We start from the raw sequence: 22125 nt of genomic DNA, 5'->3' as shown, positions 1-22125 counted from the left end.
AATAATTAAAAAATAAAATTAACATGAAGTAAAACTCCCTAGTGTAGTTGGTATATTTAATAAAAATTCTAAAAATTTTTAAAAATCCAAACGGATTGCGTTCAAAACGTTTTCGGACTTATCAGTCCATCATCAGTGAACTCTCTGTCCTTGCTAAATAGCCACAAGGCCAAACACTGGTCAAGATGTATGTTCTAACTACATGGTGAAATTTGTAAAATAATTTGGCTTACATTGGATGCTAACGGATTATTACTAGGTACATGATGCTCTACTCCATTAATTAAGAGATTTTTTATGAATAGGTCTACATTGAACTACTTTTAGTCTGTCAATTATTTAGAAGGAAGTAGAGAAGCTAATAAGTAATAATCCGTTGGCATCCAATATAAGCCAAATTATTTTACAAATTTCACCATGTAGTTATTAGAACATACATCTTGACCAGTGTTTGGCATTGTGGCTATTTAGCAAGGACAGAGAGTTCACTGATGATGGACTGATAAGTCCGAAAACTATTTGAACGTAATCCGTTTGGATTTTTAAATTTTTTAGAATTTTTATTAAATATACCAACTACACTAGGGAGTTTTACTTCATGTTAATTTTATTTAACTAGATGGTATACAGCCAACCTTCGGGTATTATCCCGTTTTATTTTTTAACTAAATAATTGTCCACACTCCATATAGTTAATTTAAAAAAAAAAACACTAAACAAGTAAAAAATAAGGAAACTCTTTACAAATCAATATTAAAGTGTAAACATAACGCGATTAAACAAATTCTAACCACACTCTCCCAGATAGCATGCAATATTCCTGGGACATTCTCTCAATGTCCTGAAAAGAATATAAATATTCCGAATATTCCAGGAATATCGGCCGAATATATATATCTTGGACGAATATTCTGTGAATATTCCCAACAGAATATCCATAGAACAATACTATGGGTAAATTCTAAGAATATTTCTCGATGAATATTCTTCAGTAGCACATCCTTAGAATATCTCTCGAGGAATATTCTTTGGGAGCAGATCCCCAGAATATTCTTTTAAGACATTTCTAAAAAGCTAAATAGTAAAGGGCCATGTGTACATAGTGAAAAACCGAAGAAGAATTGACGGTCGTGCTGTCTGCTGTCAAACTTTTGTTTTTGTTCAATGCAATGGAATAGCACAAGTGTATAATGATGTTTATGAAAAAGAAGCAAGTTTAATAGTTGTAGCTTTGTTTTAATCACGTCAAAACATAAACAAGAGAACAAATCAAGTATCTATAATCACTCCATGGTGTATTCTTTGATGTAACACCATTGTTCCATGATCATTTTGGCGGCATCGGCTTGTGGCATCGGCATTCTCCATTCTCGGCAAGCAAAGCAAGCAAGTAGCAATAGGCGACTTTTTAAACAAGCATCGGCCAAAATTTTGTGGATATTAATGTAAGTACAATTTTAAGTTACTTTATAAAATGCCACGAAAGCATACTATGTTAAAACGAAACCGTAATTTTTATCTAAGAACAAATAGGGAAATAGTTCAAGTTCTAAACTATGTTAAGGAAAATGCGGGAACACGTGAAAGTAAAACCACAGTAAAAACTAACTATGATCAAGGATCTTCTAATGAGTTTATTAATGTAGCCTCACAATCTGATATTTCCGATGAATGTATGGGTGATCCAATAATTAATTTAAGTAGTGAGGAGAGTGATTTAGATACAGTAATGTCCAGTAATGAAACAATTCATAATTTAGAAACTGTTCCAAACCAGATTTTAAACTCTGATACTACATTTTTTATTAAACCAAGGAATTCAACAGGGTTCAATAAATTGCGAGACTGGGCCGTTTCATATAGTGTACCCCATTCATCACTCAGAGCTTTGTTAGATATTTTAAGATCCTTTTCCTCAGAAGAAAGTAATAATCTCTCTCAATTACCTCATGATCCAAGAACCTTCTTATACACTCCAAAGTGTACTATTATGAGAAATGTAACTCCCGGTCATTACTGTCATGTTGGTATAGAACAAGGTTTAGAAAATCATTATAAAAAGTTTAATATGAAACCCACAGCTCGAGATTGTATAGAAATAGGTATAAATATTGATGGCCTACCATTGTCAAAAAGCTCAGCTAGTCAAGTTTATCCGATTTTGGGAATAAATAATAAATGTAGTTTAAACAGTCCAGTATTTTTGATAGGGATTTATCACGGATATGAAAAACCTCATGATTTTAACAATTTTTTGTCTGAATTTGTGGATGAGGCAAATAATTTAATTCAAAATGGAGTTGTGGTGTTTGGACAATCCTATGCATTTAAAATTAGTATGTTTTTATTTGATGCAGTTGCAAAGGCTTCGATACTAAAAATTAAAGGACATTCCGGCTACAGTTCATGTACAAAATGTACTCAGGAAGGGGAATATATAAGTGATAGAGTGTGTTTTACAGATTTGAATTTTATTAAAAGAACACATGATAATTTTAGTAAGCAGGATGATTCAGATCATCATACAGGGACTACCATTCTAAGTGAAATTAAAAACATAAATCTAATAACTGATATACCATTAGACTACATGCACCTAATTGCATTAGGAGTTGTAAAAAAAATTGTTTGTGGAATTTGGTGTAACGGGCGACCTCCACATAAACTATCCAGTAGACAAATTGAAAATATATCTGCAAAGTTGGTGGAAATGTCTGGTTATATTCCATCAGAATTTTCTCGTCAACCTCGAACTTTAAAAGAATCAAAACGCTGGAAAGCTACTGAATATAGACAGTTTTTAATTTACACAGGTCCAGTTGTTTTGAAAGATATAATAGAAAAGCAAAAATATCAAAATTTTTTAATGCTTTCCGTTTCAATACATTTATTATTAAGTTTGACAGATAGCAACAATGTAGATGTAATAGATTATGCAGAGGCTTTATTAAGAAAATTTGTCGAAACCGTTCAGAGGTTATATGGTAAACAAATAATGTCACACAATTTTCATAATCTGCTGCATTTAGCTGATGACTGTCGAAAATTTGGTTCATTAGAGAATTTCAGTAATTTTTCTAGTGAAAATTTTTTGCAGAGTTTACTTAAGCAGGTTAGAAAGCATGACAAACCTCTTCAGCAAATTATTCGGCGTAATTATGAACTAAACACTAATAAAATTCAATTTACTCCACAAAATAGAAATAAGGAAATTCCTTTCCAATTTTGTTTAGAAAGAGAATATGTAGGGGGTGTTTTAATAGACGATACTACAGGGCCTGAATTTAAAAAAATATGCTTTGAGAAATTTGCATTATCTCTTTCTTTAAAAGATTCTTGTTGCATCCTAAAAGATAAGTCAATTATTGAAATAAAAAATATTGTATATTGCCCTAGATTACATCAGAATGTAGTAATAGGTTCAGAATATCAGAGTAAATCTGACTTTTTTAACATTCCTTGTAATTCATCAAACTTGGATATATTTTTAGTAGAAAATTTAAGTACTTTAAAATATTGGCCAATATCAGATATAGCATTAAAATGCTGTAGAATGCCTTACAATAACAAATTTGTAGTTGCACCTCTACTGCACTGAATAGTAATATATGTAACAATTAAGATGCTTCCTGCATGGTGATTCGGTATTTATTAAGGTTGATCTTACCCTACTGAGAAATGTTCCTTGACCATTTTTTAAATACTTTTTAATTTTCTTTTAAAATTACTTTTAAATAGTCCCAGTTCCAGTTATTTAAAAGAGTTCCATCATATATATTGATTCAGTATAGGCTCGTAGTTAAAATTAGAATAAATTATTATACGTAAACCTTTTACACCAACTAACTCTCAATTACATAAAAAAGAAATTACAAAAAATTGTTAAAAAATGGTGAAGAAATGTTCGTCATTATAGTAAGATCAACCTTAAAGTTGGTTTATTTTTTATTATCAAGAAAGAGTTGTTATATTTGTAGCTTCTGTATTTGTGAAATAAAAAAAGTGGAGATATGCATGCATGTTAGGCTGATATTAAAAAAATTAAAACTGCACCTATGGTTATTTTGGGTATATGCAGCCTGTATTTTATTGTTTTTATTATTTTTATTACCTTATTTATTGAAGAGCACTACTGAATTATTATCAGGAAGCAATCTTATTGCACATAAAATCATAAAATTCTACAATATTTTAATAAGTTACATATCTTTTTTTATGGAACACTGGAAACCTACAAAGAATTTGTTGAAGAAATGCCTTGGGTTGTTTTGAGATTTCCAGAAAGTGAAACAATTGAGGCAGTACCAGCTAAGTGGTATGACAAAGCAAACAAACTTTGTAAATTTCCTCCCGTGGACGATCATACTGAGAAGGAGTTATCCAACTTTATTATTGAAGAATATGACCCCTTAGAGGAATGGCCAATACATGAGGCAGTGTTAGAAAGCCAGACAGAATTTGTACTGTTTAACAAAGCTCACATTAGAGCTAGTAAAGCGTGCAATAGCCAGAATTACAAATCAGATAAAGAAACTGTGTTACCACAAAAGAGACCTCCTAAACCAAGGAAAATAGCGAGCAGTAGTAGTGAGCAGGACTCAGATGGGTCAGATCTGGTTTTTGAACATTCATTTCCTAGTAAGTTGTAAAATTAAAAAGGTGTTATTATAAATTTTAATTTTGTAATTCTATTTTATTGCAGAGTCTAAGAAAGAACAACATGAAAAGTGTACCCCATCTAAATCAAGTGAGCACATTTTTAATAATAAAATAAGTTTTATGAGGTGATGATTCATTTTAACTTGCTGTACTGTAAATATAATATATGATATGAACTCATAGTGTTATAGTCACTTGCATATATCTACCACCAAAGCAAGTGAACTGACAAACGTACCGTTCGACAGATTGGAGTACAAATTCAAGTGCTGTGGCACATTCTTTAATGTGTATTTTTACATAAGCTTTATTTATAACTATGATCTTTTAGGAACTCATCCAAATATTGGATTAGAAAACAAACAGGAAGTAAAAACCGTGCAAGAAACTTCCAAACCCACACCAACAAGTAAGTTATTTTCTAATTGTTATTGAATTTCTAAAATTAAAGACCATTCACATTGTGCTTAAGTACTAATTTCAGTTTATGTATTGGCTGTAAATCAACTTTACAGATGTCAAACTGATTTTTTAACAATTAAAAAAATTGATGGTTTGCGTGAAAACAATATGAATTGTTAACAAAAAGTACGGCTCAATACTACAGTGAAAGCACCTATGTAGTTGCTATTTGGTCAATAATTTTGATTTTTGTTTTAGATGCCAATGCTCAAGAAACTGCAATTTCATATTTAATAAGAATAAAAAGAACGTTAGAATTACAAGAACAAAAACTTAGTGAAATTGACAGAAAAGTGGATGAATTGTCCACTATAATCAGAGGGCAACAAAAAAGTACAGATATAACTGATGATGAAGTTCATAAGAAATTACCTCTATCCACCTTAGAAGAACTAGGAGACGTTGAAAAGCTACTAGAAAATGCTACAAATCTAGACAACTTTGTGAGTGATATTCTTATATTTTTAAAATTTTTCTGAGACTTTGTATTGAAAATATTCAATGTTTATATTCTGACAATTTTTATTTGAGTACGATTCATCTGTATCTATATCAAAAGGAGATTCAAGCGCATTCTCAACAATGAATCACACTCAAATAAAAATTGTTAGACTACAGTTAGAAATCTAATAAGTGACTGTCTGCAGGTTATTTACATGCGTCAGGTGGGAGGTTTTGATTACAAGGAAAGTGTCAGGAGATGCTTGAAAAAAATCTTCAATGATCAATTAGCAGTTATCTACAGTTTTCAAGGTCATAAGGGGAAAAATCCCTTTAATAAGACTCTAATTTGCACTGCCGTAATAAGTGAGTATATATTTTGTTAAAATTTGACAGTTTTGTGTAGAAATAAATCAGATTATTAAACAAGTTTATCAAAAATAATATTCCTCAGTATTATAAGTTTGTTTTATGACCGTCAAATTTTATTTAATTCATTTACTGGGAATCGGTCAGGAATATAAAAAAATTCTGTTGTTTCTGTACGTTTCGGTTTATTTTAATTTAAACCCTTTTCAACAGTTTGTCACCTCAGAGAGGTTATATATAGTCGTTAGTGGTTTCGTGTGTCAAATATAAATAAATAAATATAAATATATTTGACACACGAAACCACTAACGACTAACCTCTATGAGATGGACAAACTGTTGAAAATGGTTTAAATTAAAATAAACCGAAACGTACAGAAACAAAAGAATTTTTTTATATTCCTGACCGATTCCCAGTAAATGAATTAAATAATAATTCCTCAGTATTTATTTTAAATAGAACTCACAGCGAATATTAAAGGAGCAGGCTAAATTTAGAGTTACCAGAAGGCAGCAATTTTCTTAAAATAATACTTGTCATTGATTGTTTCTACATAGAACTTGAAATATGTTTCCCTGTATATAAAGATTTAGTCAAAATAATTAAATATTCTAATGAAAGTTCTTCAACCTACTACAATTGAAAGCGTGAGATAGATAGATAGAAATGTTGGTGAGTTAAAATTGATGTATCAAGTCAAAATCGGAAATACTGTAGCTGTTTTGTAGTACATGACAGGCTATTTTTGACTACCTCTTCCATGAACTTTTATTTGGCAATTTTATATGTAGTAGGGCCATAATACTACATAAAATTGATAAAAGTTTATACATTATTTCCGATTTTAACTTGATACAGTTTACCCAAATAAGCCGGTCATAGTGTATTGGAACTTTCTTATGCAGGGTGCGGCAGGTAAACGGCCGGTTAAAAAGATCTCGAGAATTAAAGATCACTGAAAACTCAAAATTGATATGTACCCTGCATTGATATGTATGTTTCTTATGCACCCTGCATAAGAAAGTTCCAATACACTATGACCGGCTTATTTGGGTAAACTGTATCAAGTTAAAATCGGAAATAATGTATAAACTTTTATCAATTTTATGTAGTATTATGGCCCTACTACATATAAAATTGGCAAATAAAAGTTCATGGAATAGGTAGTCAAAAATAGCCTGTCATGTACCTACTACAAAACAGCTACAGTATTTCCGATTTTGATCATAGGGTGATAAAAATCAATAATTTTAAATTCTAGGAATTTTTTGTTTTATCAGTATTTTGATTATTGTTCAAAATAGCTTACATGTTCCTATCTTAACTTTTTATTTACTATCCATTGCCATTTAATTAAAACAAATACAGGATGGTCAAAAATTCGGAATTCTCGACTACCCTGTATTTGTTTCAATTAAATGTCAATGTATAGTAAATAAAAAGTTAGGATAGGAAAATGTAATCCGTTCTGACCAATAATCAATACTTTTAAAACAAAAAATTCCTAAAATTTAAAAATATCGATTTTTAACACCCTATATCTTCGGAACTATTCACCTTTGGACTTAAATGTGATAGATCAGTGAAATCAGCTCCTAAAGGACAATCTAAAAATGCCATAAAATTCAAGATGTCCCATTAAAAAAAAACAAAGTTATAACCAACTTCCGGTGTAACCGGAAGTAGCAAAAGGATGCTGATTTGTACTAAATAGTTCACCCTTGAAAATCCCTACATTCCAATTCTTAGTTTTCAGTGCCTTTTAATTCTCGAGATCTTTCTAACCAATGGTTTATCTGCCGCACCCTGTATAGATAATCCAAATATGAAAACTAAAATAAATATTTTTTTTAGAATCTATATTGAAACTACATATAGATTGTACATCTAAGGAAGTCGAAGTAGCCATAAGCAAATGGCTGGCAAAAGCCAAAGAGAGGATGAAGAAAAACGAAGAACACACAATTAATTTTAATTTGGAAATAAAGAGTTAATTAATATTAGTTAATATTTTAATATTCTCATTCATATATTTCCCCAAATTGTGCAAAGGTCGCGTGCATACTGATACAGCAAACGCAATTATAGAAAATGTTCAGCGCAGTTTTTCTTTCTTGGTTAATAGAGCGAGTACACATTGGTGAAGCAATACAACCTACAACGTTTTGCTTTACCAATGTGTGTCCTATTAATCGAGAAGAAAAAACCGCTTCTAATACCATTACTCAAAAGTTTTGTTATTAATTATGTTTTTGCTTTATCTGTGTGCACTCGGCCTAATTTACATAAAATATTACTGCAGTGCAAAATGTGCATGCGAATATTCTTTAAATATGTTACTTGGAAAGCCCAGAGAATATTTAAGGAATATCTAGGATATTCCCGAAAGCATTGCCCCTTGAATGTGCGAGCCTGGATATTCATGGATCATTCAAGGAATATCTGCAATATTCATGGTATATTTCCTTGGAGTGCTTCCCCGAATGTACCTGTTTGAATGTCTTTAGGATATCCCGGTAATATCTGAAATATGCGTGGAATATCACTTGAAGATATTCTTTGAATGCGGAACGTTTATATGATATTCATAGAATATCTGGGATATTAGTGGAATATTCTCCAGAGATATCCGTCGGATATCGCTAGGACTGAACAAAACGCTGGTCCTAGGAATATTCTATAAGAATATATATATCTAGGGGACATTCACTGAATATTCCATTATTCTTTTAGGACATTCTATGAATGTCCTATGAATCACATTTTGCTATCTGGGCTGACACTCGCGATACTTACAGATACTTATTAATACCACAGCATACACGCGGCTCAAATTAGCGTGTACCAAAAAACCCAGTCATAGTTACGGTGACCATATGTACTTATTTAATTAGGACAGTACTTATTTTTAAATATAGGCCTAATGTACTTTAAAACCTTTCTGAGGACACGCGAATGTACTTATTTTTTCTAAAAATGAATATTTTTATCTTTTACTACTTTTAAACAAATTTCTTTGTATACTGTTCCAGGTATTGCAGCTTTTGTGTCTTGATAGTTTCCAATATTTCTTTTGTTGACTTTTCTCATGACTTCGTTGTTTGTTACAGGCTCGGTCCATGCTATCTTCAGGTACCTTCACCCACAGTTCAAATGCTTTCAACTTTTTAGTAGTCGACGCGTTAATTGACAATGCTTCTATCCCGTAAAGAAAATATAACACCTTGCCAGCCTAACTCTCAAGTCTTAATTATTTCAGTTCTCTTGCACAAACTACCTTTCTCATTTTATTGAAGTTGGTTCTTGCCTTCTTTATTCGAACTTTGATTTCTTTGAAGTAATCGTTGGTGTGATTAATTATTGTGCCAAGATAGTTTTAGTTTTCAACTTGTTCTAAAGTTTTACCTTTAATCGTCAGGCTTTTATCATTATTTTGGGTTTCTGATATCTTTATAAATTTAGTTTTCTTGCTGTTTACTGATAATCCATATTGTTCTTCATACTCAACTATCTTGTTCATTAGCTTTTGGAGGTCTTGGAGGTTGTTCGCTATTATGATAGTGTTATTTCTGCTGTTTCTGCCTCAAGAACTTTTTTCATAATTTCTTCAGAGTATGCATTTAATAGTAGTAGTAACAATACACACCCCTGTCGCACTCCTCTTTTAATTTCGAACTCTTCTGATGTGTGTTCGTTAAGAGGAAACAGTAGCGATCAACAGGTAGCAAAAACGCGTTCCAAGATTGCGGCTGTAATTTTGAATATTTTTTCGAGATATTTGGCACACGTATTCGTAATATAATAAAGAATGGCGGTACAGTGCCCAATTTGAAGAATATATTAATCTGTGGAAATTACTCTGTAATTAAATTCAATATTAAAAAAACGAGCCTGTACCGCCATTAAGAAGAACAAAAAAATACACTTTCTTCAAATAAACTTTTTTATCCGATGCCTAGATTTTGTGTCATTTTGGAACTACTAAAATTTTTTATTTCATTAGTAGTTCCAAAATGACACAAAATCTAGGCATCGGATAAAAAAGTTTATTTGAAGAAAGTGTATTTTTTGTTCTTCTTAATGGCGGTACAGGCTCGTTTTTTTAATATTGTATTTAATTACAGAGTAATTTCCACATATTAATATATTTTTCAAATTGGGCTCTGTACCGCCATTCTCTATTATATTACGAATACGTGTGCCAAATATCTCGAAAAAATATTCAAAATTACAGCCGCAATCTAGGAACGCATTTTCGCTACCTGTTGATCGCTACTGTTTCCTCTTAATGCGTATGTGTGCCTACTGTTTATAATATAGATTTGTTATAATTCAAAGGTCATTGTATTGTAATTGTTTTGCTTTGAGGACGTCCATTAGCTCTTTGTGGCGGACTTTATCGAAAGCCTTGTTGTAATCTATGAAACAGACGTACATATCCTGGTTCACATCCAAGCATCTCTGGATTAGTAGTGTAAATCCAAAGTGGGTTACTTCAATATCCATATCAAGTGTTTGGTAAATGCGTTTATGAATTATCTTTAAAAACATTTTAAGTGTGTGAGACATCAGGCTTATGGTGCGGTGGTCGTACACAAAACTTCACTGCATAAATGAAACATTTTTACACAAAATGTGTAACCTACCTAGAAAACTGGAGTACAAATTTTCATGAATGTAAACTATTCAAAAGCATAGATCTAACGCGGGCTCCACACTCTCGGCGAAGTTACTTCGCCAAAGTTGACCGAAGTCCGAAGTACCCTCTCTACACACTCGTTCTACTTCGCGAGGAAGTGCGATATCGACAAAGAGCGGTGCGATACCGACAAAGATCCCTTTGACCAGACCGACAGAGAATGGAAGTAGAACGAAGTGAGGCAAAGTTACACAAGGTGGCCGTCTACACTCTCGTACTTGTTGAACCTCGATCGACTTCAGCGAGAGTGTGGAGCTCGCATAAGAAGTGAAATAACATGGAACGATGTTTGTTATTCTCTCGAAGCTTTTAAATTGTATATCAAGGCAACCATGTTAAACGAAGATCAACTCTTTGACGAACTGGGAATTTTGAAAGACAAAATACAAGTGAAAAAATTGCTGAGTGGAACAGAGAAGAAAAAAATAGTCAGGATCGATGGCTTAAAGTTTGTAAGTGTGTAGATCAATTTAAACTGAAAAACTTACAAATATTATGCGAATTTATTTTTTGTCTTCCGGGTACTAGTGCGGCTATTGAGCGTTTATTTTCTGTAATAAATAATTATTATTGGACGTCGGAAAAGTCACAAATGTCCATATCCACTCTCAAGGCAGCGATGCTGGTGTACGCAAATTTTGATGAGACTTGTATGAAATTTTTCATTTACTTGAGTCGAAGCCGGGCCGGACCTTCTTAAATTAATTTTAAGTTCAGAAAAATATGAATGATGCAAAAAACCGGAAGAAGATGAGACTATTCCAGGTCCCTCATCAAAAAACTCTTAATTACAGCCTTGAGCCTTGTAACTTTTTCAAAGTTAATGTAATGTGTTATGTTTAGTTTAAATTGATATAATTTTTTATGTTTAGCTACATAGTTTATGTATTTTTAATGCCAATTATTTGTCCAATTACAAGATACATTTTGCGTTTTTAATACATTTTTGTTTTTTGTACTTTTTTTTCTTTAAAAAGATATGGTCACCGTAGTCATAGTACACGCTAAATAATGACGTCACTGACTTGATGACGTTTAAGCATGTACCTAACTTTTTTTATTTGCGTACACGTTAGCGTGTACCTAGACACAGCGAAACTTGAGCTTCCAAAAACGCTGTGTCTAGGTACACGCTAACGTGTACGCAAGTAAAAAGTTAGGTACACGCTTAAACGTCATCAAGTCAATGACGTCATTATTTAGCGTGTACTTATAACTGGGTTTTTGGTACACGCTAATTTGAGCCGCGTGTATGCTGTGATATTAAGTATCTGTAAGTATCGCGAGTGTCGGAGTGTGGTTAGAATTTGTCTAATCGCGTTATGTTTACACTTTAATATTGATTTGTAAAGAGTTTTTTTTTATTAACTATGGAGTGTGGACAATTATTTAGTTCTTTTAATGAGTTTAACAACATTCTAAAACAGTATGAAAAAGATAAGGGACAAAAATTCGTGATTAAGGGTAGCAGAAGTAATAAGATAAAATATACGGGGCGATTGATTAGTGTGATAAAGCTCAGTAGATCCGCTCTAGTAATAGATATAGTATGGTATAGTTAGACCCAAACCCAGACATCCAAAGTGAAAGTTATCCTCCAACACCAAATTGTTCTATATGGTCCACAAAATGTTCAGAAAAAAGTCACACCATTTTGAGCGTCGGGTTTGGGGGGGAGAGCGGGGAGAAATCTGCAAATTCGTAGTTTTTTAGGTTTTTCGTCAATATTTCTAAAACTAAGCGGTTTAGCACGAACAACCCTCTATTCAAAATTGTTCTTCATTAAATTTGAAACAAAAAAGGTTCTATGCATAACCCTTCTAAAATAAACGGTTCCAAAGTTACGGAGGTAGTAGAGTATAATTGGTCCAAAAAAAGGCCTAACCCAGACACCCAAAGTAAAAGTTTTCCTTCAACACCAATTTGTTCCATATGGTCCACATATTGTTCAGTAAAAAGTTACACCATTTTGAGCGTCCGGTTTGGGGGGAGATGGGGGAGAAATCGGTAAATTAGCAGTTTTTTTAAGTTTTTCGTCAATATTTCTAAAACCATGCTTTAGCGTAAGGAATGTTCTATAGAAAAATGTTCTACATAGAATTTAAAACAAAAAAGGTTCTATATATAATTGTTATAAAATCAACGGTTCCAGAGTTACGGAGGGTGAAAAGTGGAGGTTTTCGATACTTTTTATATTTACCGATTTCTTCCCCCTCTCCCCCCCCCCCAAACTCGACGCTCAAAATGGTGTGACTTTTTTCTGAACATTATAGAGTTATAGAATAATTTGGTGTTGGAGGATAACTTTCACTTTCGATGTCTGGGTTTTTGGTATAGTTATATTAAAAATATTGCCCAAAAAATATAAAAAGTATCGAAAATCTCGACATTTCACCCTCCGTAACTCTGGAACCGTTGATTTTATAACAATTATGTATCGAACATTTTTTGTTTTAAATTTCATGTAGAACATTTTTTTATATAACATTGTTTACGCCAAAGCATAGTTTTAGAAATATTGACGAAAAACTTAAAAAAAACTACTAATTTACCGGCTTCTCTCCCATCTCGCTCCCAAACCGGACGCTCAAAATGGTGTAACTTTTTACTGAACAATATGTGGACCATATAGAACATTTTGGTGTTGGAGGAAAACTTTTAATTTGGATGTTTGGGTAGGCCTTTTTTTGGACCAGTTATAATATACTACCTTTGTAACTTTGGAACCATTCATTTTAGAAAGATTATGCATATAGGGCCTTTTTTATTTCAAATTTAATGTAGAACATTTTTGTATAAAAGGTTGCTCATGCTAAACCGCATAGTTTTAGAAATATTGGCGAAAAACTTAAAAAACTACCAATTTACCGATTTCTCCCCATCTCCCCCCCAAACCCGACGCTCAAAATGGTGTGACTTTTTTCTGGACATTGTGTGGACCATATAGAACAATTTGGTGTTGAAGGATAACTTTCACTTTGGATGTCTGGGTTATGCCATCTTTTGGATCAACAAACTATACTGTACTAATAGCAATAAATGTTAATAACAAAAATTGTATCAAACTTTGAGCTTCATATTACAAAATTATTTATAATGTTACAGGGCGTTCGATAACATAGAGGCAGACCAAACTTATGTTTTTTAAGTGGAACACCCTATTATATTTTATTTTACGTTCGAAATCTTCTAAACTTCCATATCACAAAAATATAAAGGTTTATTATGTTATACAGGGTATTTACAAAGTTATAACCAATTTTCTATGAAAATCGTAACAAGTTCAACTCCCTGTATAAATAAAAATAAACACCACAGCAAAAATAAACACCAATATAAACTGGTATAATTAAGTTACGTATAAAAATTATTTCAACAGTATTTTGTATATGTCATGTTAACTAATATTTATTTTGCTAACCTAAATATATACTTAAGTTTGAAACACGCTAAATAATGACGTCACTGACTTGATGACGTTTAAGCGTGTACCTAACTTTTTTTATTTGCGTACACGTTAGCGTGCACCTAGACACAGCGTCCAAAAATCATGTAGTCAAAACCACAGATCACTTACTTGTCTCTTTGGTGTGTGTTCTGTGTCAAAAACATCAAATGTCAACGTTGTTATGAAAGTAAACGTCACTAATCACGATTCAAGAAAATAGGGTTATGTTTATATAAATTTCCCTAATAATAATTATTGAATTATATGTATATTGTGAATTGTAATTAATTGTATATATATATATTGATTATATATCTCTAATTTTAGTTATAAAAAGAATCTATCCTAGTAAGTACTAATATATTAAACGTTTAATTTAATAATTAAATTTAGAAATGCAGAATGTTGACCAATATCTAACAAATTAAAAAATAGATTTTAGTGTAAAGTTGCTGAAACATTGTATATTTATCTACTTTTTACAAATATGAACAAGACCAATAATAATATTGAAGATTCTGATGATATTACCATGACTGCACAAGAACTACATATTTTGTCAGAGTTAGACAGGTAAGCCTCTGTTATTATTCTAATTTAAGCCCACTACTTAACTAAAAATAGCAAAATTCAAGTGCTGTTCTCATAAACCTCACTTAAATGTAAACACTTTCCTAGTGAGAATAAGTTTTTAATTATTTTGTTGCTTTCACTGATATTTCTTCCTGCCCAGGTCTTCCCAATACCATTAATTTCTTTCTCGACACTTCCTTTCTACCAGTCTACCTGGTCTTCTCTTTCTATGTGATGTGTATTCTAGGGGCTTGACTCACTATGTATGTGTCAGGCCTGCTTAGTGTGTGCCCCATCCAACTCCAGTTTCTTTTGAATATTGTCTTAGATATAGGTTCCTAGTTAATTCTTGTCCATAACTTCTTTCTTTCGTATTCAGTTTGGCCAGTAAATGTTAAGAATCTTCCTTAGGCATGTATTTATGAACACCTGCATCTGTCTGATACATTTTCTTAACACTTTTTCTTAACACTTTCCAAGTTTCTGCTCCTTATACACTAAGCATCAAAATTAACACACTACCTTAAAAATGGGACATTTTTGATGTCTCGTATTTCCTAAACCTGTTGTCTGATTTTAGTGATTTTTTTAGTATATTATAGCTTTATTCTTCAAGAATATAGATGCAACAGTATTAGGGGCCGTCCATTAATCACGTGATGTTTTTTTTGGCATTCTTTAACCCCCCTCCCCCTTGGTGATACATGATGAGGTTTAAAACTAATCCCTCCCCCCTACTCCTATATCGCGTGTATTTTTTAGTATCTACAAAAAATATATTTTTTAAATAATTGTAAAATACACATCATCTAATTTTATTATAAAAAATTAAAGACCACAATAATAACGTTTAGAGGTAGACAGAAAGGTTGCAGGTTGTTTTTGACTCACATAAAATAATGAAAGAAATGCGAGAAACTTTTTGTACTAAATTAGTATTATATTACTAAATGTAGGTATTATACATAATATGTAATTATCATGCAAATAAGTTAATGATATTATCATCCCCAGCAATTTTATTTCATATAATATTAAAATAAAGAATTCAGAATGGCACGAATTAAAAGATATGTTTTGAATTTAAGTAATATTTAAGGTACACTTCAGTCCACGAGTCTTTACCCGTGCGTTATTAATACCTGGCGAGATAAAACACATATTTTTGATAACTCAAATTTTAACCCGTGGTAGCTACTTACTGTCACTTGCTATTGCGTTTAGTAAATTTCAATTTCCGACTTTTTCATCGACTTATTTCGTATATCGATATAAAACTGACAGGATTTTGAGAATTTCCAATTCATCAGATAGTAGGTAAAACACATGTAAGACTAAAGGCTCATAAATAAAAAGTCGAAAACGGCGACAGAGTCCCGGTCAGTATTCCTATTTAGTGGAAACATATGCTACATTCACAACAAAACGATTTAAAATGGGTCGCTTCTTATCATAACATTCAAGATAATTTGGGTGGAACCAATTTGCTGGGTTGTGTATATTATGAAAGAGAAATGGATTTTTTTTAATATTAGTCACAGCAATGCCGCTTTCGATTTTTGTACGCATTTGACAAAAAAGTAAATACACGTAACGGGTTGAGTATCGGGCATTTTCCGAAAGAAAAATACACGTGATATGTTACTGCACCCCCCTACCCCATTGTGATGTTTCGTGATTTTTTATGGACCCCTCCCCCCCTTTCGAGCATCACGTGATTAATGGACAGCCCCTTACAGTAGAACCTCGATTATGCGTCAGGGCACCGGACCAAGGGTATGATGGATAATCGAAAAGACGGTTAACAGAACATTAAAAAAAATTAAAAATTCATAGTACAACTCTCATATTTCATTTGTATGGTTTGTTTGACAATATAAGAGGGATTTGTGTTCGTACAATCGAATCAATTTAAAATATTCTGAAACCTTTGTTTGTTATAATGTTGTTTCACATTTTGCGACGGCTGAATTTCTTAATCGGCATAAGATCATGCAATCTACTTTATTGGCTTCGTCTTGTTGAGAATACCAGTCGATGAATTATTGCATATGCGATGCAGCTTCTCTAGATTATTTACGAAAATCTATGTCAGTTACAATAGGTTCATCAATATAGCTACAGTTAAATTCCAAGTCTGTGTCAGCTTCTGAATCTGTTTGGTCCGCCTTTGTTGCCATTTTAACAATTTCTTAATCTGTCAGTAATGGATAGGCGTTTGTGTCCTCATCGCAAATCAAATTAACTTTTTTATTTTTTAAGTACATCAAAATTGTTGCTTATGTAGACAATACAACTTCTGTATGTACCCTGACGGTTAACAGAGGTGACAGTTAATGGAGAGACGGATAATCGAGGTTCCACTGTATTACTGAACAGGTCAAGTGTCATTGTATACCGGGTGTAACAATGATAGTGTGTTTTTTCCTCAAAGTTTGGAACACCCTGTGGAATATTCGAGCGTATATAAGATATTGAAATTAAAACCCAACTGTAGCCTACAACTTTCTTAACATGCTTTTTGCTTCATTTGCTTATTTGGGATAAAAAAAAAGGTACTTCAACATCTAGCCAGGTTATTCATCAATACAGGGTGTTTCTAAATAAGTGCGACAAACTTAAAGGGGTAATTCTGCATGAAGAAATAATGACTGTTTGCTTTATAAACATATCTCCACAAATGCTGTGTTTCCGAGATATGGGATGTTGAATTTTTACTTACAAACTGACGATTTATTTATTGCTCTAAAACCGGTTGAGATATACAAATGAAATTTGGTAGGTTTTAAGAGGTAGTTATTGCGTATTTTTTGACATACAATTAAGAATTTTATATTCACCATTGGCGTGCATACAGGATGTATCTAAAATGTTTATACCCGTATGCACGCCAATGATGAATATAAAATTCCTAATTGTATGCCAAAAAGTGTACAATAACTACCTCTTTACTTACCAAAAAGTGTGCAATAAACCATAAAAAGATGGTTTCATTCTGTATCAAATCGCCATTTCATAAGAGTTATAAATAGATTGAGATGTAATCACGCTCTTACTCCCCTTCATATGTTCAGTTTGGGTCTCACAGAGTCACCTAACTGTGAGTGTGGAAAAGAAGGTGATCTACTACATATTCTCCTCGAATGTTCCCATCAATCAGTAAATATAAACAAATTTTATGATAATCTTAATATTTTAAAAATTCCACTTCCCATCTACCTAAACAATTTGATTTTTTCTGAAGATATTAATACATTAAAAACAATTTACGAACATATCAAAAACTGTAAATATAAATTGTAGCAATATAATTAACCCTGTATTTAAGTAATTTTGTTAAAACAAAACAGGCATGTTTGTTAAAACAAAACAAACATGTTTGTTTTGTTGTTATTTTTTTTAACCCTGTAGATTCAAGTAATTATTGTATATTATAATTGAAAAAAAAAACAAGAAAAAAAAGAGAAAAAAAAAACAAAAAAAAAAGTAAAAAAAAAGAGAAAAAAAAACTAAAAAGATGTAAACCTCCGAGAAGTTGAATCAGGTTTATGTCTTAGCGTAGTAAAAAAAAACAATTAAAAAAAGAAAAAAAACAAATTAAAATATAATAAAAAAAATATATATACAAAAAAAATAAATATATACAAAAAAAATATTTACACCCAAAACAATGTATTTATTTAGATAGTAGTATGTTAGTTTATTATGTACATATATTTAGAGTTAGAAATACAGAAAAAATTCCTCTGATTGAAAAAAAATGTTTGTTTTTAAAATAAAATGTCTGGCTAATTGGCTCAGCCAAGGCCATCAAATTCACACAAAAAAAACTACCTCTTAAAAACTACCTAATTTCATTTGCACATCTCAACCAGTTTTAGAGCAATAAATAAATCGTCAGTTTGTAAGAAAAAATTCAACATCCTGTATCTCGGAAATAGAGTATTTGCAGACATTGCAGACACAAGGGTAACGCGAAGTTGCTCTATAGGACCCTAAAAAATCTAAGACAAAAGAAATCAAACGGAGTAACAGGTTTAGAGGACAAAGATGGTAACATATTATTAAAAAATGAAGAGATTACCGAAAGATGGCGAGAACATTTTATGGAATTAATAATGGGACACAACAACGAAATAGAGAATGACAGGGAGGAGTATAATTTAAATGAACAACAAGATAATGATGACATAACATACGAAGAATATAGGGAAGCAATTTTAAAATTAAAAAATGGCAAGGCTGCAGGACACGATAATATTAAGGCTGAGCTAATTAAATATATGGAAGGAGAAGGATTACAGTTACTATGGAAGATCATAAGGAGCTGTTGGCATACCGGATGCATACCTAGAGACTGGACTCTTGCCACTATCCTACCATTACACAAAAAAGGTGATAAACATAAGTGTTCTAACTACAGGGGAATATCATTGTTGGTAGTTGCTAGCTACGAAATAATACTAGAGAAAAAGCTGCGAGAAAATATCGAGGCCACACTGGATGACAGCCAATGCGGCTTTAGGCCAGGGCGAGGTACAACCGATCTCATATTCACGGTGAGACAGTTATCAGAAAAAGTCCTACAACATAACAGTAAGTTGTTTCTATGTTTTGTGGACTTGGAAAAAGCATTTGATAGAGCGCCACGTAACAAGATCTGGGAAATATTAAACCGTAGAAATGTGAAACCGAAGTTAATCAAAGCAATAAAGAGTATATATAAATGTACACGTAATAATGTAAGAACGAAAAATCGCTCATCTCTAGAATTCTACACAAGGACAGGTGTAAGACAAGGTGGTGTTCTGAGTCCTTTGTTATTCATCACTCTAATGGACGAAATTGCAAAAGAATGCAGGGGTAAGGTAAAAAGAACTAGGGTAGGGGTGTATAAACTTCAACAAGTTCACGTGTCAGAGTTGATATATGCCGATGACCTGGTAATTGTGGCAAAATCAGAAAAAGACTTGCAAGTGAATGTAAATGTTTGGAATGAAGCCTTTAAGAAATTTGGGATGAAAATAAATATTGAAAAAATAGAAGCTTTAGTAATATCGAAAGCTCAAGAAAATATAAATGTAAAGCTGAATAATGAGACCATTACACAAGTAGAGGACTTCAAGTATTTAGGATCAACAATGAATGGACAAGGAAATATAGAACCAGAAATAAACAGCAGGGTAATGAGTGCAACAAAACTATACTATGCGCTAAATAAATGTTTTATTAGGAAGAAAGAAGTAAGCCTCAAAACAAAAATGAAAGTGTTTCAAACTGTATACGAGCCAGTGCTACTCTACGGTAGTGAAACGTGGACAATGAATGACAACATCCGTAGTAAAATTCAAGCATGCGAAATGCGATATTTACGAGAGGGTATCCGTTGTGACCAGACGTGATCGTATAAGAAATGAAGACATACGTGAAAGGTGCGGTATTGGAAGGACCTTAGACAGACTTGAAACGAAACAGTTATCGTGGTTCGGACATATGGCGAGAATGGGTGAAGGTAGAACTGTAAAGAGGGTATGGAAAGCGGCATCCGACAACAAACGAAGAAGAGGCAGGCCAGCAAGAACGTGGAACGCAGATATTGGAAAGGCTTGCGTAAAAAGGAATATTGGGTGGAGAGAAGCAGAAAGACTAGCTACTGACCGAAAGGCATGGAGACATCTGATTTCTCCACTTACCTCGACACCGTAAGGTACAAGAGGACGGCTTAAGTAAGTAAGTATAATTGAAAAAAAAAACAAAAAGAAAAAAAAGAGAAAAAAAAACAAAAAAAAGAGAAAAAAAACTAAGAAGATGTAAACCTCCGAGAAGTTGAATCGGGTTTATGTCTTAGCGTAGTAAAAAAATAATTAAAAAAAAGACAAAAGTAAAATATAATAAAAAAAATATATACAAAAAAAATAAATATATACAAAAAAATACTTACACCCAAAACAATATATTTATTTAGATAGTAGTATGTTAGTTTATTATGTACATATATTTAGAGTTAGAAATACAGAAAAAATTCCTCTGATTGAAAAGAAAATGTTTGTTTTTAAAATAAAATGTCTGGCTAATTGGCTCAGCCAAGGCCATCAAATTCACACAAAAAAAAGTACCTCTTAAAAACTACCTAATTTCATTTGCACATCTCAACCAGTTTTAGAGCAATAAATAAATCGTCAGTTTGTAAGAAAAAATTCAACATCCTGTATCTCGTAAATAGAGCATTTGCAGACATATGTTTATAAAGCAAACATATTATTTTTTCATGCAAAATTACCCCTTAAAGTTTGTCGCATTTATTTAGAAACACCATGTATTGATGAATAACATTGCTAGTTGTTAAAGTACCTAACTTTTTTATTATCCCACATAAGCGAATCAAAAAGCAAAATGTTAAGAAAGCATAAGGCTACAGTTTAGTTTTAATTTCAATATTTTATATACACTAGAATATTCCACAGAGTGTTCCAAACTTTGAGAACAAATCACATTATTGTTGTTACACCCGGTATACAATGAGACTTACCTCTTTAGCAATCATATTATTACACTGATATTCTTGAAGAATAAAGCATATACTAAAAAAATCAAGTATTGGCATTTGCAGATGATGTTGATATCATATCTAGAAGCAAAAGATAAATTATAGAAGCATTTAATGCTATAGAAAGAGTGGCATAGAACAGTGGCCTAAATATTAATGAAATAAAAACCAAATACATGAAGGCCAGCAAATCGACAGGCCAAAGAAACCTACAGAATCTGACAATAGGAGACTATAACATCGAAAGCATAAAAAATTTTACATATCTAGGTTCACTAGTTACCGCAGATAACAATGTCAGCGAAGAAGTTAAGAGAATAATACATATTGCTAATAAAACATATAATGGACTCATTAAACATCTAAGATCTAACAACATCACTAGAAAAACCAAATGCAAAATATACAAAACCCTGATAAAACCGGTCCTTATATATGGATCAGAGACATGGACACTGTCGAAAAGCGATGAGAACTTATTAGGTACGTTTGAACGAAAAATTCTTAGACACATATATAAGGGGGTGAAAGAAAATGACGTATGGCGCAGAAGATATAATTTTGAACTATACGCAGCATACAACGAACCCAACGTCATAACATCCATAAAGATCGGACGTCTGCGCTGGATGGGCCATGTTTAACGAATGTTTTAGACCGAAACACCAAAACATAATGAAGCAAACACCAGTAGGGAGAAGGTCAAAGGGAAGACCCAAACTTAAATACATGGAACAAGTGGAACAAGATCTGAAAACACTTGAGATTACCCACTGGAAGAACAAAGCAAGGAACAGAACAGAATGGCGGAAAATCCTAGAACAAGCCAGGACCCAAAAAGGGTTGTCGAGCTACTGATGATGATGATACTAAAAAAATCACTCAAATCAGATAACAGGTTTAAGAAATACGAGACATCAAAAATG

General features: G+C 32.3%; 2 protein-coding genes across 2 annotated transcripts in view; both read left to right on the top strand.

Moving 5' to 3' along the window:
• Nucleotides 1-1159: 1159 nt before the first annotated feature.
• Nucleotides 1160-7935, top strand: LOC126893187 (uncharacterized). Its single transcript, XM_050663141.1, has 7 exons — nt 1160-1445; nt 4240-4638; nt 4703-4747; nt 4991-5068; nt 5320-5564; nt 5769-5928; nt 7787-7935. Exons 2-7 carry the CDS (start codon nt 4254-4256, stop codon nt 7924-7926), a joined length of 1053 nt encoding a protein of 350 aa, XP_050519098.1. The 5' UTR covers nt 1160-1445; nt 4240-4253; the 3' UTR covers nt 7927-7935.
• Nucleotides 7936-14291: 6356 nt separating this feature from the next.
• LOC126893184 (lysine-specific demethylase 6A) overlaps nt 14292-22125 on the top strand; it is a 434968-nt gene continuing 427134 nt past the window's right edge. Inside the window, exons 1-2 of the mRNA XM_050663138.1 lie at nt 14292-14427; nt 14515-14652. Of these exons, the coding sequence (XP_050519095.1) occupies nt 14567-14652 (86 nt within the window). The 5' untranslated portion in view covers nt 14292-14427; nt 14515-14566. The remainder of the gene's footprint in view (nt 14428-14514; nt 14653-22125) is intronic.

This window comes from Diabrotica virgifera, chromosome 10, assembly GCF_917563875.1.
Source record: "Diabrotica virgifera virgifera chromosome 10, PGI_DIABVI_V3a".
Classification (NCBI taxonomy): Eukaryota; Metazoa; Arthropoda; class Insecta; order Coleoptera; family Chrysomelidae; genus Diabrotica; species Diabrotica virgifera.
Note: the sequence above shows the minus strand (reverse complement) of the source record. Positions and strands in the feature narration are given on the sequence as shown.

Coding starts and splice junctions, on each gene's coding strand:
- LOC126893187 (XM_050663141.1), top strand. CDS start 4,254: ATGCCTTGGGTTGTTTTGAGATTTCCAGAAAGTGAAACAATTGAGGCA. Junction 4,639..4,702: donor TTTTGAACATTCATTTCCTA/GTAAGTTGTAAA, acceptor ATTTTATTGCAG/AGTCTAAGAAAGAACAACAT. Junction 5,069..5,319: donor TTCCAAACCCACACCAACAA/GTAAGTTATTTT, acceptor TTTTTGTTTTAG/ATGCCAATGCTCAAGAAACT.